Below are 17,912 nucleotides of genomic sequence, written 5' to 3'. Positions count from 1 at the left end.
AGGCGTTGAGAAAGGCCGAAAAGAAATACACTTGCGACACGTGTTGCGAGAGTTTCGCGAAGAAGGTGCAGTTGTTCAAGCATCGGCGGGGTCGGTGCAAAGAGTCGAAGGCGGCGAAGGGAAGCGTGGAAGGGAAGCAGCACAGGGGAAAGGAGAGAGCGGTGGTAAAGGGAGGTGTGAAGAGGGAGGAGCAGCAGGAGAGTGTTTCGGTTGGCCCGATAGAGTGCAACGTGTGCCACAAGGTGTTCAAGAAGAAGAAGTACCTGAACGTTCACAAAACGTTGCACGGGGCGCCTCACATATGCCACGTGTGCGGCGCGAAACTCACCTCGGAATATTATTTGAAAATACACATAAGAAGGCACAACAAGGAGTTCACCGAGTTCTGCGAGATTTGCAACAAAGGGTTTTACCTGAAGGCGACGCTGAAGACGCACATGAGTGTCCACACCGACGACAAGCCTTGCACCTGCGAGATTTGTCACAAGTCTTTCGGTAATCGGGTCTATCTGAGAAGTCACATGAAGATTCATAGCCAGCCTGAGAACAGGAGGAAGTACAAATGCGAGATATGCGGATTCGAGACGTTCTACAGTTACTGTTACAAGGAACATCTTTGGACTCATACCGGGGAGAGTCAAGTGGCTTGCGAGGTTTGTGGCAAATTGATCAGGAGGCAGTACATGAAAATTCATATTAGGATACACACCGGAGAGAAACCGGAGGTGTGTGAATTTTGTGGGAAAGCGTTTAGCTCGAGGAAGTATCTGATCAAGCATAGAAGAACTCACACAGGCGAGAGACCTTACAAGTGTAAAATTTGCGAGAAACGTTTCACTCAACGGGGCACCCTGAGCGCTCATTTGCGCCGACATGAGAGCGCCAAATGAAGAGAGAGGGGAGATGTTTAAATTTTCCTTGAATCTTTGTAGTAAATAAAATTTACTACCCCCTTTGTTTCTGTCGTTTATGTTAGAGATAATTCGATTAATTTAAAACTAATAAACTTAATAGTATCGGTTTTGGTTAATTATACAGGAAGTCGTTAATTCTTATATTGAAAACGAGAGATATTTGTCTGAAACATTGAAGTTTAACATAATATTTTGAAAAATATTAATAAGGATTTTTATGGTTGATTTTTCATGGTATTGTTAAATTTGTGTTGCTAATAATTTGAATAATATTCTTTTATTGGTGTTTGTGATCGTTTGTATCGATTGTATAAATTGTATAGATTGCAAATATTAAGAACAGTATCGAGATTACAGAGATTAATAGCGTTTAGAAAATGCTTTTCTTTCGTATAGCGTTACGAGTGTTTTAATTATACTAATTGTAATTTTTGCCATGGATTGGTTGAGTTAATCAATTTGTAACACAACAAAATGCATATATTGTATATAATGTAATAAAATTCATTATACATATATTATTATATTGCTTGTAATATTTTTGCAATTCATATAAGGACATTATTAAAATTTTGATTTAATCAAAATGTGTACATTTTTAAGATTAGTTTTCTTAGAAATCAGAATTAAAACTACTTTAATGGATTAATACATTTGTTACTTCAAATGCTTGTATACGAAACAGTTATTGGTAAGTAACACATCTTTAAACAAAAAGAATAATAATCTCGGATTATATTAAATTTTGAAAATCTTTTAAAAATTCGTGTAAAAAAATTACGAAACGATATATTAGAGAATCTTAATTATATCTTTCAAAATTCTATTCGATCAATTTATCTATTATAATCCAATATTAAACTAATGTTTACAAACATATATGTTTTACAACGTAATATTTCATTTTTTTCTTTTTTTTTTTTTTATTTCAATCTCGCAATATTTGTACAAATTATCCGCCAATGTAATAAATTTTACAGAAGAGCTCAAAAATGTGTCCCAAATGAGTTCCAAAGTTCTTCTTTCAAAAGCGTGTTAGCAAGACGTATGATAAACCAATAATATCAAACACAGAGATCAAAAATATTGCTATTTAGTATATTCATTCAGAATGGAAAGGATCTTCTTCTTAACCGACACGCTTGTTACTTTCTTATTTACACGTATGTCGTGTTTTACATATTAACGATTCTTGTCCATTACAGGTGCGAGGAGCTCGAACTCGTGGAATCAAAAATAGAACAAATAGAAACTCTGGAAGACATGGAACTGGTCAAGTATCAAAACGAAATATGCAGTGAAAGCATCACAGTTGAAGAATTCGAACAGATCAGCCATCAGGAAATAGTGACCACTGATTCGTTGGAGGAATCTGACGACGCAGAGATGAAGCTTGTTCTAGAGGAGGAACAACAAGGAAACGTCAAGAGCTTTAAATCGGCCAGAAGGTGTACAGTGATCTACGAATGCGATGTTTGCAACAAGAGGATGCGGAAGAGGCTTCAATTCCTGAAGCACAGGCAGGATCACGAGAGGAACGACGAGATTGTTGATCGTTGCGAGGAATGCGACAAAACCTTCCCGGATGAGGAGAAGTTGAAGAAGCACATGATCAAGGTACATCAAAAAGAGAAACCGTTTCAGTGCGTCCTTTGCAACAAATGCTTCAAAACGGAAGAATTCTTGAAGACTCATCTGAAGCAACACAACAAGCGATTCACGTGCGATATCTGCGGTATATCCAAGGTATCCGGCTACGATTTGCGACTGCACAAGAAGAAGCACAACGAGGAGTACGTGACTCATTGCGAGATATGCGGTAAAGGTTTCTATACGAATCAAACGTTGGAGAGACACCTGCTCACCCACACCGGGGAGAAACCATTCGTCTGCAAGATTTGCAACACTCCTTACGCGAGTGCTGCTTATCTAAACACGCACATGAAGTCTCACGGCGAGCGGGAGAAACACAAATGTAACGTGTGCAATTTCGAGAGCTATTGGAAGGCGGCTTTGAAGGTGCATCTCAAGATACACACCGGGGAGAATCTCATCACTTGCGAGATTTGCGGCAAATTGGTTTCGAGCAAGGCTTATCTCCAGATCCATATGCGTATACATTCGGGGGAGAAGCCGCATGTGTGCGAAGTATGCGGCAAAGCGTTCAGCGTTCGAAAATATTTGATTGTACACCTGAGAACGCATACGGGTGAAAGACCGTACGAGTGCAAGGTGTGCCAGAAAAGGTTCACGCAGCAGGGCTCGTTAAATTCGCACATGAAGTCGCATCACGAGAGAAAGTAGTGAACCAAAGGCATAAATCTTATGTATGTGTGTTTGTATGCATGAAAAAAATAGATTATGAAGAAGATGAAGAATCGCGAGATGAGAATGAGAGAGAATACGTGCACTCGTTCTCCTTGCAAATTACATTTTTTGATATAATAGGTAAAGAATATTTATAAGACTCGATCGAAGAAAATTGATTGATTTAGATGTATTGTATAAATGTTAAGAGGTTTTTATGTATTTGGCTACTATGGTGAATTTTTTGCAAGATGTTTCATTGTAAAATTCATTACTTGAATATTCATTCATTACTGTATATATTCTATTGTTATTAATTTTTAAAAATGAAATTATTTACTTTGATTTTTAAAATTTCTATTATTATTAAAATTTGAATCGTTGCTATATTAATGAGTAGTACTCATTTATATGTATTTATAAAATCTCCTAATATTGTACTGAAAGGGAAATGTAATTTTTTTCAATGATTTTAGTAATGATAAAATGTTACAAAAAGTTTAGCATGGTAGCCATCGCAGTGTTACGATAAATTTTTGTAATTGCTACTTTTTACTCAGGTTTATCCTGTATTTTTCAAATCGTATTTTTTACAAAAGAAATTGATATTAGTAAGATTTTTCTAACAGCTTTACACAAATGAAATTATTACATATTATCATAAAGCGATAATAAAATAATTGATAAACTGCATCGAGCAGTTTTATAATAAGCGCAAATTAAATTAAAAATTAATTACAATGATACAATGATTACAATGAACGAATGATTACAATGAATGAAAAATTTCATTGAATCAAACAGTTAATACGTCAGATAATTTTGTAGTAAGACTGCTTTTGATTTATCAATATTTAAATAGCTCAAACAAATTTAAAATTGTTTTTACTAACAATAGAGATAATCCCGATAAATAATAATTGTATCTTAGAATTTCGCGATAAAAGGTGCCATAATATAAAAAAGATTCTAAAAAAAGAAAAAAATAAATTAATTTTAACAAAATCAAATATGAAATTATATATCCCATTCATACATTTCTATTTTCTTGTTTAATAATTTTTTAATGAAAACGTAATATAAAAAAATTGGAATATATATACAATTGGCAATATGATAAAAATAAAAGGATGATTTGTACAATACAATCAATACAATAGTAAGAATATAACAAAAGATAGAATAAAACTTGCAACATGATAGCGTTTATTTTGTTAATTAATTATGAACAAATTATTTACTAAAATTATTTACTAAAAGTATAAACACGAAGAAAAATTTATATTTAATAAATTTTGTATTTATATAGATTTAAATTTACTAAATTCATCATGGATTTATAATTACGACAATTATTATGCTGAAAGATTATGTAGTGATACAATTTTAGGAATTATATTGTAATACGCATATAATTAATAATTTTTTTTTGTTTGTTTTTGTTAACTTTTAATACATTTGTATAACTTTTCATGTAAATACACATCGTTCAAGTTAATAACGCACATTACAGATAGGCGAAAATTTATCTCTTTATGCGAATAAACTTATTTTTTTATGTATTATGCGCGATACATACATATGATTCTGTGTTCATCTTTTATATTTTTATTTTCTAAAAAGTATTTTTTAAGATGTATACGAAATATGATAATGGAAAAGATTATCTTGAAAAAGAAGATTGAAAAATACAGTAAATTTTTACAACAAAATTTGTATACAATAATCCCGCTTTTCTTAGAAATGTACAAAAATTTTTATTGAACGTTAAGATTATGTATCGATGAAACAATTTTTATTTATCGCGAAAATTATTTTCGCATCATGTAAATGTCTTTCAGAAAGAACAACGAGTTTATAAATTACCTTTGTTAATCAAAAAAAAAGAAAAGAAAACGATATATTATAAAAAATTATATATATTCATACTATATATATTCATACGAACAACGAAATACAGACATTTTATCCAGACAAAAACTGTATTATTTCAACAAGAAACTTTATTTTATTTGACGAAAAAGATTTACATTTTTGTAAATAACTCACAAAACGATTTTTTTAGTTCGAATTAATACAAGATTCAGTCGAAGAAGAAAGAAGAGGAGAAGTAATTCGAAAAATCATTTCGCTCTTTATGCTATATACATAAATATATATATATACGTTCAGTGTATATTTCATCAAATGTAAATCAAGCTAAATATTCGTTAATAATAATAATAATAATAATAAAAAAAGAAAAGAAAACAAGTACCTTCCACAATAAAAAAAAAATCGAAAGTTGTCGTTAGATCTAAACCAATAAAATAAGAATCGCTATTGACGACACTTTTTTTTTTCATTTTCTTCGCAGATCGCCATCGATTACGAGGATCGAAGCATCGTTAGAAGATATGATCACGGAAAAATCAGTGATAGTATTTTCGATCGTGAAAGAAGAGGATCGATCGACGACGAATCAACGGAAATTCGACCAAGATTCGCAACGTTTCGTCAAAGTTGAAGAACGCGACACGCTCGTAACCACGAGTCGGCAAGAGTGTAAAGGGACGTTGAAAGAGGACGCGACTTCGACTAGGCAGAGGAATCCCTCGGCTCAGACGTTCTATCAGTGTGAAATATGCAGGAAGCTTTTCAGGACGAAGAATCTGTACGAGGGCCATCTTGTGTCGCACAGCGACGCCCGACCGTACCAGTGTGACATTTGTGGGAAATCGTTCAAAAGGAGCAACACTCTGACCGTCCACAGAAGAATCCACACACGGGAGAAGAACTTCGTGTGCGACGTGTGCGGCCACGCGTTCGTACAAGCGTTCCAACTGACCATCCATCAGAGGCGCCATTTCGAAAAGTACACGAGGTATTGCGAGATCTGCAAGAAAGGATTCTTCACCAACGCCGAGCTCCACGGTCACATGAACGTGAAGCACGGCGCCAAGGAGCACGTGTGCCAGAATTGCAACAAGTCTTTCCCTAATAATCACAGCCTCGTGAAGCATCTCAAGTTTCACGACCCGAACTTCAAACCTGTGAAGCACCAGTGCGAATTCTGCGGGAAAACGTTCGTATACAAGAATTCGTTGGTGTTCCACGTGAAGACCCATATGGGCGAGAACAAGCACACCTGCCATCTTTGCGGAAAATCGGTGTCCTCCAAGGGATCTCTCCAAGATCATCTCCGTCTCCACAGCGGGGAGAAGCTGTTGATCTGCGACATCTGCGGCAAAGCTTTTCGCAAGAGGAGCACTTTGGTCGTTCACAAAAGGACTCATACAGGGGAGAAACCGTATAGTTGCGACACGTGTGGGAAATCGTTCACCCAACATTCCACGCTGGTCGTTCACAAGCGGTATCACACGGGCCAAAGGCCTTATCATTGCGAGTTTTGTACAAAATCGTTCGTTTCCAGGTCGTCTTTGAACGCTCATAACAAAGTGCACGCTCAAGTGAACGTTACTGCCGCTACGGTCAATCAAACGGAGTGAACCTTTTCGGAGGTTTTTTTTTTTTTTTTTTTTTTTTTTTTTTATAATATTATTGGTGGATAATAAAAAGCTACATTCTTTTAAAAAAGAAAAAAATGAAAAGAACGAAGTTGAAAAATATTGAAATAGTCTTCGAGCTGTACAGGGATATTTGGATATGGAAACTTTTTGAAGAAGGTTGTAATTTTAGATGCTACTTTACTACCTGATCGAGAAATTTATTTCGATTTTTTATCACATGTGTAATATCGATAGAATGTAATTTTGTATATATACGATAATTGGCTCTAATATCTATCGAAGGGATTTTTTAACAGTGCCAAAGTTATAATCTGAAAACTTTTTTTCAGTTATATTTTTATACTTAATTTCGCACGATCGAGAATGTAATCTCGTTTTATGTAGTTCCGCTTCTTTTTAATAATATGTAAGGATATATATATATATATATATATGTATATATGACGTTCCTGTTTATATATTTTTCTTTACAGTATTACAGCATTTTACTTGTACAAAATGTAGTTTAAAGCTGGGAGCAACAAAAGGATCGTCTGATCTCTGAACGAAGTTGTGAATCCTTTTTTCTTTTTTCTTTTTTTTTTTATGGAACATAATATTTTTCCAAGTTACTTAATCGTCATCGTTTCATGTACAACTTTTGTTAAATAAAACGAATTGTTTGACATCGTCCAAACGATAAACACTGTGTTGTCAGAATAACATAATAATTTCTACGAAGTACCATCTTTTTCGCGACGCACATTTTTTTTATTTATCATCGATAAAAAAAGAAAAAAAAAAAAAATCGTCGATTCTTTTAAAACGATTCTCTCTATCATTTGCCAATTTTTGGAAGATTCTTTGAGATCGATATAATTGATCGACCGATCGCTTGCAGGTATTCGATTCGAGAAAAAGACTGCGATTATCAAAACGAGGACATCCCCGATACTGATGCGTCCCTTCGAATTTTTACATTTCAGGTACAACCAGCTACCTTTCTCCGAAGAGTATTACCCGATGGCGATGTTGACGAAGCTCGAGCTGGTGAAGAAGGACGTGGACGCTACGTCGCCTGTAAAAACCGGAGACACGGACGTTGCCAACAACTCGTCCTTTCCACCCGTGCCCCTGAACCCGGAGCAAAGCTTCATCAAGCAAGAAGTGGCCGACGAGATCGACGAGGAAGATCTGCCCCTCGCGTACCACTGCAAGATCTGCGGCGTGTTCTTCGCCTCGCAGGCGTTACTCGACAATCACGAGATCGAGCACAAGAGTAAACGGAAGAACACGTGCAACCAGTGTGGAAGAGTGTTCAGAACGTACGTGAACTTGCGGAAGCACATGAAGAAGCACAACGGGCGGAAAGGTGGCGGGCGCAAGGCGAACAACGCGTCCACGGTTGCCAATCGTTCCAACATAAAGGTGAAGAAGGAGAAGCCCGAGATGGAGTTCGTGTGCAAAACGTGCAACAAGGTGTTCAGACACAAGAGCAACTACCAGAAACATCTGATGCGGCACACGGTCGGGGACCTCACGTGCAAACACTGCCCCAAGAAGTTCCGCCTGTTCCGTGATCTGACCAGGCACGAGAAGACCCACTTCTATCCGAGCTACATGTGCAAGGAGTGCGACTACGAGACCACGGTGCTGGCCGCCCTAAGCATTCACATGTTGCGCCACACCGACAAGAACGATCTACCCTTCCAGTGCAACGACTGCGACAAACGTTTCCGCAAAGCGATCGATCTGCAGGAGCATTACAACATACACTCGGGGGACAAGCCTTTCGCCTGCCAGTTATGCGGCACCGCCTTCTATCTCAGACGACAGCTGTCCGCCCATTGCAGGCGTATGCACCCGGAGATGAAGGCGAACAAAGTGACGAGCACGGCGTGCGACATCTGCGGCCGAGTTCTCGCAACCAAGAGATCCTTGTTCCGGCACAAGGAGAGCCACAATCCAACCAAATTGTACCTGTGCGATTACTGCGGCAAGAGTCTGAGCAGCGCCGAACATTTGAAGAAGCACAGGCGCATCCACACGGGGGAGAAACCGTACGTGTGCGACATCTGTGGTAAAGGTTTCACGGATTCGGAGAATCTCAGGATGCACAGAAGGGTGCACACGGGGGAGAAACCGTACAAATGCGACCAGTGCCCGAAAGCTTTCTCGCAGAGGTCGACGTTGACCATCCATAGGCGGGGTCACACGGGGGAACGGCCGTACGTGTGCCAGATCTGCAACCGTGGTTTCTCGTGCCAGGGCAACCTGACGGCCCATCAGAAGTCGACCTGCGTGTAAACGCGACGAGTGCCTTTCGTCGTCGTCGTCGAGGGTTAGAACTCTGAGAGATCATCGTCTCGAGAGTATAGTACCATCCGTGTTTGTCGTCTTCGAGACTCTGGTGCTGATAACACTGCGGGAACATTTATGATCGCGCGACTGTGCAAGAACGACGATGAAACGAAAGAAGTGTGTGATCATGGATTAATCTCGACCAATGAAGATTAAGAATTAAAGAAGCCGTACGAAATCGATCAAATGAATCTTCTTCTTCTTTTTTTTTTTTTTTCTTTTCTTTATTTTTTTTCTTTTTTTTTTTTCCTTTTCTTTTTTTATACATATACGCTCACGATACCTTTTGTCAATCGTGTACCATTGCATTTGCGACTGAAATTGTATTATTTGTTTATTGTTACGATGTTCGATGATTCTTTTTGAAATTCTTTATTGTTTTAATAGCGTTAAGAATAATGGTTTCCTTCGTAAGGCAATATTATTTTTTGTCCATTAGTCGCTCTCTTTCGTTTCTGTTAGCTGTGTGACCAATTTAAAATTCATGTGTTGTACAGCAAACAACGTTCGTTCGATTAACACTTTCGCTGTTACTGAAGTATATATAATCTGTGCTTATTATTCATCGATCTTTATCTAAGAATTCCTTGCTACTTCCTTACGCCTTTGTGTCTAAAAAAAAAAAAAATTGATGCAAACGAGAAATGAGTAATATAATTTTATACAAATTATATACATAATTATACAGTTCTGTCTGTATAATTCGAAATGCATACGTATGCAATTGAATACGTATATTATTATCATATAAATCTGTCTGATCGTACATCGTTGAAACGTTACGTATGACAGTGATATAATTATCCGGTATATTTTTTAATAAAATATTACAATCGAAAAACTAATTAATTAAATGGTAATTTCAGTAGCAACGAAAGTGGCGAGAGAGCACTACAAGTTCCATGTTAGTTACGAATATCGATACTCGTTATTATACGTTTAATAAAAGAACGATAATCTATTGGGAAAAAAAAAAAAAAAAAAAAAAAAGAACAAATCCGTGCGTGGCGATTTTTCGCTTCAATCGAACAACTTCTCATGCCTTTTTTCGATTGCTCGTTTCGAGCAAATCGATTCGATCGTTTCCCCTTCACGATCACATATATATATATATATATATATATATATATATATATACACATATATATTATACATATATATATATATATATATATTTCCTCGTTAGGAAAGAGAACGATTACAAAAGCACACGTTTATAATGAAAATCGTCTGTAGCGATCTGGAAGAAGTTATCGGCGAACGAAATGAAAAATGAGCACGTATAACATGTTTGAAAAATCACGTTGTTGATTGCAGAGAACTCGGGAACGTAGATTGGGACGTGAAATCCGAAGCCAGCAGTGAGAGGACCATCGAGGTCTTGGAATCAGAACTAGAACCGCTTCCATCTCCGCCGGATCCGCACGCGTACTGCGAATCGTCCGAAGATAATCCTCGAGTCGATACGCCCCCCTCGAACACTTGTCCTACCTCTGTAAACGGTGGGAACGGTGATCGAACGAGAATGAGAAAAATACCGACGAGGTGGCACGGGTTCGAGGACGACGAGGAGAGGCAAAAACGTTACACCTGCTCTGTCTGCGAGCTGGAATTCGCTAAGCACAGGGATTACAAGCGTCACATGGTGAAGCACAGTGACGCCCGCCCCTACATATGCGCCACCTGCGGCAAAGCTTTCAAACGTTCCTCGGAGATATGCAATCACAGGCGGATCCATCGTGATATCAAGTACTCGTGCGAGATATGCGGCTTCACGACCAACAACAAGATCTCGTTGAGGATGCACCATCGGCGTGTCCACGAGCGTGATTATCGTTACCGTTGCGACCAATGCGACAAGGGTTTCATGTCCAACTACGATCTGGAGGATCACAAGACCAGCCATCTCGAGACCAAGGCGTTCATCTGCGAGTTCTGCGGGAACGGTTACTCGCAGAGATCGTATTTGGTATCTCACAAACGGGTGATGCACGGGATCAAGATGAGCACGCCCAAGGCGTTCCAGTGCAACATATGCAACAAGAGAAGCTTCGCCACTGAGCAGGAGCTACGCAGCCACTTGAATCTGCACTCCCAGATGTTCCTGTGCGCGGAATGCGGCCAGAAATTCGCGACCAACTACGCTCTCAAGCTTCACTGCCGGAGGCACACCGGGGAGAAACCGTATCAGTGCCCGTTCTGCCCGAAAGCTTTCGCCAGGTCGCCCGCGCTCAGGGTCCATAAACTTACCCACACGGGGGAGAGGCCGTACGTGTGCAACATATGCGGGCAGAGTTTTACGCAGAGGAGCAGTTTGATGGTGCACCACAAGAAGCATCCTGGAAATCATCCACCGCCCCCTCCCCTGCCGCTCACCAGACTCGCCAAGGACGCGAACAAGTCATAGCGTTTCTGCACGCAGGAATGATCGGAAGGAAGGGGATTAGGGATCGAAACGGATCGAACTCGCTTGATATTTGCTCGGACGGATTTTCGTCTCGTCGAGGGTTTTCGTTTTTCCTTCCAAAGGGAAAAATTCCGTCTTTTGCACGTCCAATCCGAATCTCTTACGTTACGCTTTTGATTCCATTTGCGCTTTTTTTTTTTTTTTTTTTTTTTAAGTTTCTTTTCCTTTTCTCGTTTCCGCTAATTAAGCCCAACTTAAGTAAGTTCAACACGAGGAATATAACTCGAGCGTTTTTTGTACATGGTCGATAATGGGTAATTGTTTATCGTTCTCGCTTGAACAACGAGCAGTGGATTATTTATAACGATATTTTTATAATTCAGAATAAAAAGCTGCTTTATCTTTATAAATCTGAAGTTTTGCAAAACGGGGGAAATCGCGCGCCCTGCATATCTTACTGATATAACAGTTCAACGCTGCTTTAATCCCTTAGCGTTATTTTGTATCTGTTTAAATCTCGAATTATTATGAACTATTATTGTACAGCATTCTGGGGGAAAGAAAAAAAAAAAAAAAAAAAAAAAAAAAGAAAAAAAGAAAAAAAAATCGCGGGAAATAATGAAGCTTTTCTAATAATAATTGATGATTCGAAGATTGACTTCGAACAAAAATTGCTTCGTTAGTAAAAATAAAAAATATTCAAGTTGATCATTATCGAGAGAAATAAATATGTACATAAAATGATGTACTTAAGCGAAAGTTGATTGGTTGGTGTAAAGTACAGTAAATGAAACGATTGTGAATTCACGATTGGAAAGGAGTGAAAATACACATATTGGCGGTATATAATATAATAAATAGATCGTTTAAGTGTGAATCGAGCCTTACGAATGTCGATCATCGATAATGAAGAAGGGAAAAAAAAAAAAAAAAAAAAAAAGAGAAAGAAAAGAAAAAAAAAGAGAATGAGAGAGTGGGAGAGTAAGTAAGAGAATAGCGTGAGAATGGAAGCGAGTTTCGTGAGTTTTCGTCGGTTGTTCTAGAGAAGCTGTGACAATTTTATTAATGTAAGTAGACACTGACTGTAAATTCACACATTAACCCGGAGATCGAATTGTTTCAGTGCAATGTTCGACGCATTCATTGCTTGTACTGAATTCTTTGTTCCTTTAATTAAATCCTTTTCAGAAATCGCTCGATTGTTCTCACTATACATGATTACACTCACTCTGCGTTATTTTTACCCGCATCTGATTCCTCGCCTTTTTTTTCTTTTTTTTTTTTTTTTTTTTTTTTTCAACACATATACAGCATATTTATAAAAGTTTCGATCATCGGAACAGGAATTGCTCTCTGAATAAACGAGACGCTCAAAGGAAGCAGATCTATCACCACCGATATCTTCTTGATTTTCTTCCTCTCCTTTCTTTGTTTTTCTCTCTCTTTCTCTCTCTCTCTCTGTCTCTTTCTTTCTCTCTCTCTCTTTGTTTCGTGCAAACTTAGCGTCGTTTTCGATCACGTATTTACGTTCTGACTAAACGAATGGATGTTTCAGGAGGTCTACGATCGCGGAAACATCCTTGGACCAGGATAGAAACGATCGAGTAACCACTGTACAGGATTCAGTGACGTTGAAAATCAAATTGGAACGCAACGATTCGGATAACTCGGCGAGAAATGAAATTAACGTCACGAGTAATTATTTAGAGAGGAAAATCGACGAGCCGATCCTCGACTCGGTGAAAACTGTTTTGGTGCCGGTCAGGGATCTAGTGACCAAGGAAGTAAGGAATATGTTGGTCCCTGTTGAAGTTAGGGACGAGACCGGATTGAACGTGATCAAGAGTGTGCTTATACCGTTCGAGGGAGACGACGGATTGGTGTCTTACGAGCTTAAAAAGGTGATGGTGCCTATCAAGCCGGAGTTGAGTTTACGCCAGAAGAAGGTTGAGAGCAGATTCGTGGCGAATCAGGCTAAGGACAGGCGGTTGAGTTGCAAGGGAGGCGGCGAGAGGAAACGAAAGAGAAGCGAGGAGGGCGACGAGCAAGAAGGGGGGAAAGAGATATTATTGGAAGTAAGGAAAGAATCAAAATTGAAATCGAAAACTGACGCGAAAGGGGAAGTGGACGAGATATTGGATACCTTGAGGAACGTTTGTCCGTTCTGCGAAAAGTGTTTCAAGGACGAGAAGCAAATGCAGAAGCACGCCCTGAAAACGCATAAGAAGCCGTACAACTGCGACAAGTGTCACAAAGGTTACTTCTCGGATCTGGCCCTCGAGGAACATCGAAAAACGCACGAGGTGATCTCGTTTCATCGATGCTCCGTCTGCCAGATGCAATACAAAACCGTGACAGGGTTGAAGCATCACAGGATCCGCGAGCACGCCGACATAGACCCGAAATTTATCTGCGACTGTTGCGGCAAGAAGTTCAAATTAAAATTGGACCTGGCCCTTCACATAGACAGGTCACACATGAACGCCACCCACATCTGCAGATTCTGCGGAATGGCCGTGAAGAATATCGCCCACCACGAGATGAAGCATCAGGAGAATAAAGAGATCGTCTATCCGTATTGTTGCACCGTCTGCCCTAGAAAATTCAAAGCTTGGAACACGTTGGAGAATCACTTGCTGATGAAGCACAAAGCTTCGAACGTGGGATCGGACATGTTGCGAACGCTTTGCCAGAAAAGATTCGAATCCAGAAGCGATTTCTATCAGCACGTGTTGCTCAATCAAACGGAGGTTAAGCAGCACAAGTGCGACGTGTGCGGGAAAATCTTCACATCCGAGTACAATCTTCGCAATCACGTCGCTCTACATTCCCAGACTTACGCGTGTACTCAATGTGACAAGAATTTCACCACCAATTATTTGTTGAAGCTGCATCTACGGAAGCACACCGGCGAACGGCCGTATCAGTGCAAACTATGCTTGAAGACGTTCGCCAGATCTGCTTCCCTTAGAATGCACAGATTGATCCACACCGGTGAGAAACCGTACGCGTGCGATTTGTGCGGGCAAAGTTTTACTCAGAGGGGCAGCATGATGTCGCATCGCCGCAAACATCCAGAAAATCATCCGCCTCCTCCTCCCCTGTTGCTCACCAATTCCGAAAATAACGAGCATTAGACGGAGAGAGGAGAATCGAGAAAATGTTGTAATTTTTAAAATTGAGATTTTTTCTATAAATTTGAAGTTTTTTTTTTTTTTTTTTTTAATCTAATGATTGAAAATGAAATATTTTAGGGATATAGGGAACGATGTAAAAGGTGGAGTTAGAAAGTAGGGGAAAATTGTATTCACATTTTGTTTTATTTCTATTTTTTTTTTTTTGTTTGTTACATACATAAAATCAAGCCATCAGGTTTTGTATAATATCGCCGTTAATTTTCACATTTCTCTTTTCTATATTAATTTTATTTATACGTAATGATATTTTTGTAATTGAGAAAAAGAGAAAGTTGCCTCTAATTCGATGGCTTGCGGAAGAGGGTTTCCATTGTATGTATTTTCTTTGTTCGAAGATTCATAGTATTATCGTGCATTATTAACTCTTTTCTATATCCTTATATTATATTCAAACGTTGTAAAAAATGATTTATAAATTATCTTTCTTTTTTTTTTTTTTTTTTAATCATACTTAAATTTCATCGTTACCAACAACAATACTCAAACCATATATAAATCCACGTTTTGTACAAAACTAATATAATATGTTAAGATTATATAGTGTATGCGATGAGATAAATATCTACTTTAAAAATATCAGAAATTGTTAAAAGTTAAATTGATACCGGAAGAAAGAATTATTGTAAAATATAATTCTTATGAAAATACGAAGGGAACAATGCAAATAGAAAATATGAAATCGTATTACCTGTACATTTGTGAGTATCGCGTCGATTGTTGAAAGATGAATATATGCGAAAGACAAATTTTAATAATTTAAGTGATACATTATAAATTTGTTAATTTCGAATTTATATTCGATGCATTTATTAATTGTTATAGGGTTATTTGTTTCTTCGATTAAATCAATTTTTAATAATTGTTAAACACGCGTTGCACAATTTTTGCATCCATTCGATTATTTTCCTTATTTTACTTTTTTGTTAATTATAACGTAAGATCTATAGAAAAATGCGTATAAAATAAATAAGATTATTGACTGTTACAGAACTTGACTGTTTTGCAACCAGATCTACCCAATTTCCAACTATTTTTTGTTCAAATATTTTCATTAACTCTTCTACCACTGACTAAACGAATCGATGTTTCAGGAAGTCGACGATGATGGAAAGGTCCAAGGAACTAGACTCGATACAACGATTGGTTACGTTATGTCCCAGATCGAATCCTCCGGATCAGACAAAGATTGATCAAAGATTGCCATGTGAAAAAGAATTAAAGGATAAGTTACCTAGAAAAATTCAAAAAAATTGTAACAAGATTAATAATAAACCAGAGACGGTGAGGAAAAATGAAAACAATTTAACGAATGATTCATCATTGAATGAAGTTAACGATGGTTTAATTTCGAACAGGAATATCGTTGACAATAGTGTTTGTTTAAAAGATGTTGACAGTGATTTATCATCGTCTATAAAAACGAATGAACGAATGAAGGATGATCCAAATGAAAGAACGCAGAATAATTTGTGCATAAATTCAGTGCCACAGGTATTGGTTGCAATCCCAGATCCGGTGACTAACGAGATTAAAAATATTCTGATGCCAATTGAAACGAGAGATGCCTCTGGATTGAACGTAATTAAAAGTGTCCTTGTACCCATTCGTGACTCGAATGGTGTTATATCGTACAATATTAAAAAAGTAATGGTGCCTATCAAACCGGAATTAAATTTGTGCCAGCCATCGAAAGTCGAAAACAAGTCGAATATAAGTAAACCTGTCAAAAATGAGGAAAAAGAAGACGAACGAATATTAATATCAAACAAGAATGAAACAAAAATAAATGACGAAATAACGTTAGACGTTAAGAATAATGTGCAACATTCTTCATTGGAAGAAGCAAGGAAAAATTTAACGAAAGATGAGGAAGAGGAGAATACAGAATCGCAAATAATATCTATTCAAGAAAGCCAAAAAGAAGAGACGGATCAAATATTAGAAACTTTGAAAAATGTTTGCCCGGTATGTCAAAAAGTATTCAAGAGTGAGAACATGATGCAAAGGCACGTGCGCAAGTTTCACGAGAAGACGTATCCTTGTGACAAATGTAACAAATGTTATCCATCAAAATTATCACTGGAAGAACACAAAAAGTCGCACGAAGATGATTCTTACTTACAATGTTCCATGTGTCACTTAAAATACAAACGTAAGATAGGCTTAAAGTATCATCAGATTCGTGTGCACAGTAACGTGGATCCAAAATTCATGTGCGATTATTGCGGGAAACAATTCAAATTGAAACTGGATCTGAGTGTCCATATCGAAAAAATACACATGGGAATCGCCCATATCTGTAAAATATGTGGCAAGGTAGTAAAAAATATCACGCACCACGAGTGGCAGCACGACAGGGCAGCCAAGAAAGTCGTTTACAAATACAGTTGCGATCTTTGTCCAAAAAAATTCACGACTCGTAACAATTTAGACAACCATTTGCTTATGCACAAAGACGGATTCAAATGTACTCTTTGCGACGAAGTTTTCTCTTCGCCATTTGCACTTGGCAGCCATAAGAGCACGAAACACAGACCTGGCGCCACCTGCCCTATTTGCGAGAAAGCTTTCAACAGTACCAGTAATTTTTATCAACACGTGCTCACCCATGCTGGAGTCAGACCGTATAAATGTGACATTTGTGGAGAAGATTTTACGCAAAGATCCAGTGTTCTGAGACACCGAAAGACTCATCCTGGACCTCTTCCTCCTTTAACAGATCCTACTCCTATCGCGGATACTGCTAGGAAGATATTGGAACAACTTTCGAGTGCTTGACTTGTTAACGTATTTATAATGTGCAACTATATTGTTGTGAACAACGTTAATTTTGTTTTAAAGGATTTATCGAGAAGCATGAAGAGAAATGGATGCATTTTGAAAATACATGGTGCTTCTGAGTAAATATTGTAGTACAAAGTTTGGAAGAAGATGTAAGATCTTTGTGATATGGTAATTGAACATAGCAGCGTATGTGTCAAGAATCGTTACCTTAGTATCGATTGATTTTATCGTTTCATTGTTAATGAAATTTAACATTTGTGAAATATTCTATTCTTGAGACTGATTTTGATTTCTTTTTTATATACAGAGAATTTTATTTTAAATTTGATAATGAATAGATATTTGAAGATTTATATATAAAAGTTATAAGTATGTATACTCATTTATATATTAGAAACGTGTTAACGTTTATCTAATACTTATTAAATATTAACATTTTATTTAGTATTTTAAT

The 17,912-nt window shown here is 37.7% G+C and overlaps 2 protein-coding genes across 2 annotated transcripts in view; both read left to right on the top strand.

The window, feature by feature from the left end:
* LOC122719867 overlaps positions 1-17,912 on the top strand; it is a 51,218-nt gene that overhangs the window by 13,538 nt on the left and 19,768 nt on the right. The window lies entirely within an intron of this gene.
* LOC122720032 (zinc finger protein 184-like) lies at positions 15,818-17,762 on the top strand. Its single transcript, XM_043946436.1, has 2 exons — positions 15,818-15,955; positions 16,030-17,762. The coding sequence occupies exon 2, from the start codon at positions 16,106-16,108 to the stop codon at positions 17,450-17,452; it is 1,347 nt and encodes a 448-aa protein (XP_043802371.1). The 5' UTR covers positions 15,818-15,955; positions 16,030-16,105; the 3' UTR covers positions 17,453-17,762.

This window comes from Apis laboriosa, unplaced genomic scaffold (assembly GCF_014066325.1).
Source record: "Apis laboriosa isolate Shangri-la unplaced genomic scaffold, ASM1406632v1 scaffold9_cov152, whole genome shotgun sequence".
Taxonomy (NCBI): domain Eukaryota; kingdom Metazoa; phylum Arthropoda; class Insecta; order Hymenoptera; family Apidae; genus Apis; species Apis laboriosa.
Note: the sequence above shows the minus strand (reverse complement) of the source record. Positions and strands in the feature narration are given on the sequence as shown.

What these genes read in the sequence shown, in the direction of transcription:
- LOC122720032 (XM_043946436.1), top strand. Translation starts at nt 16,106, where the DNA reads ATGAAGGATGATCCAAATGAAAGAACGCAGAATAATTTGTGCATAAAT.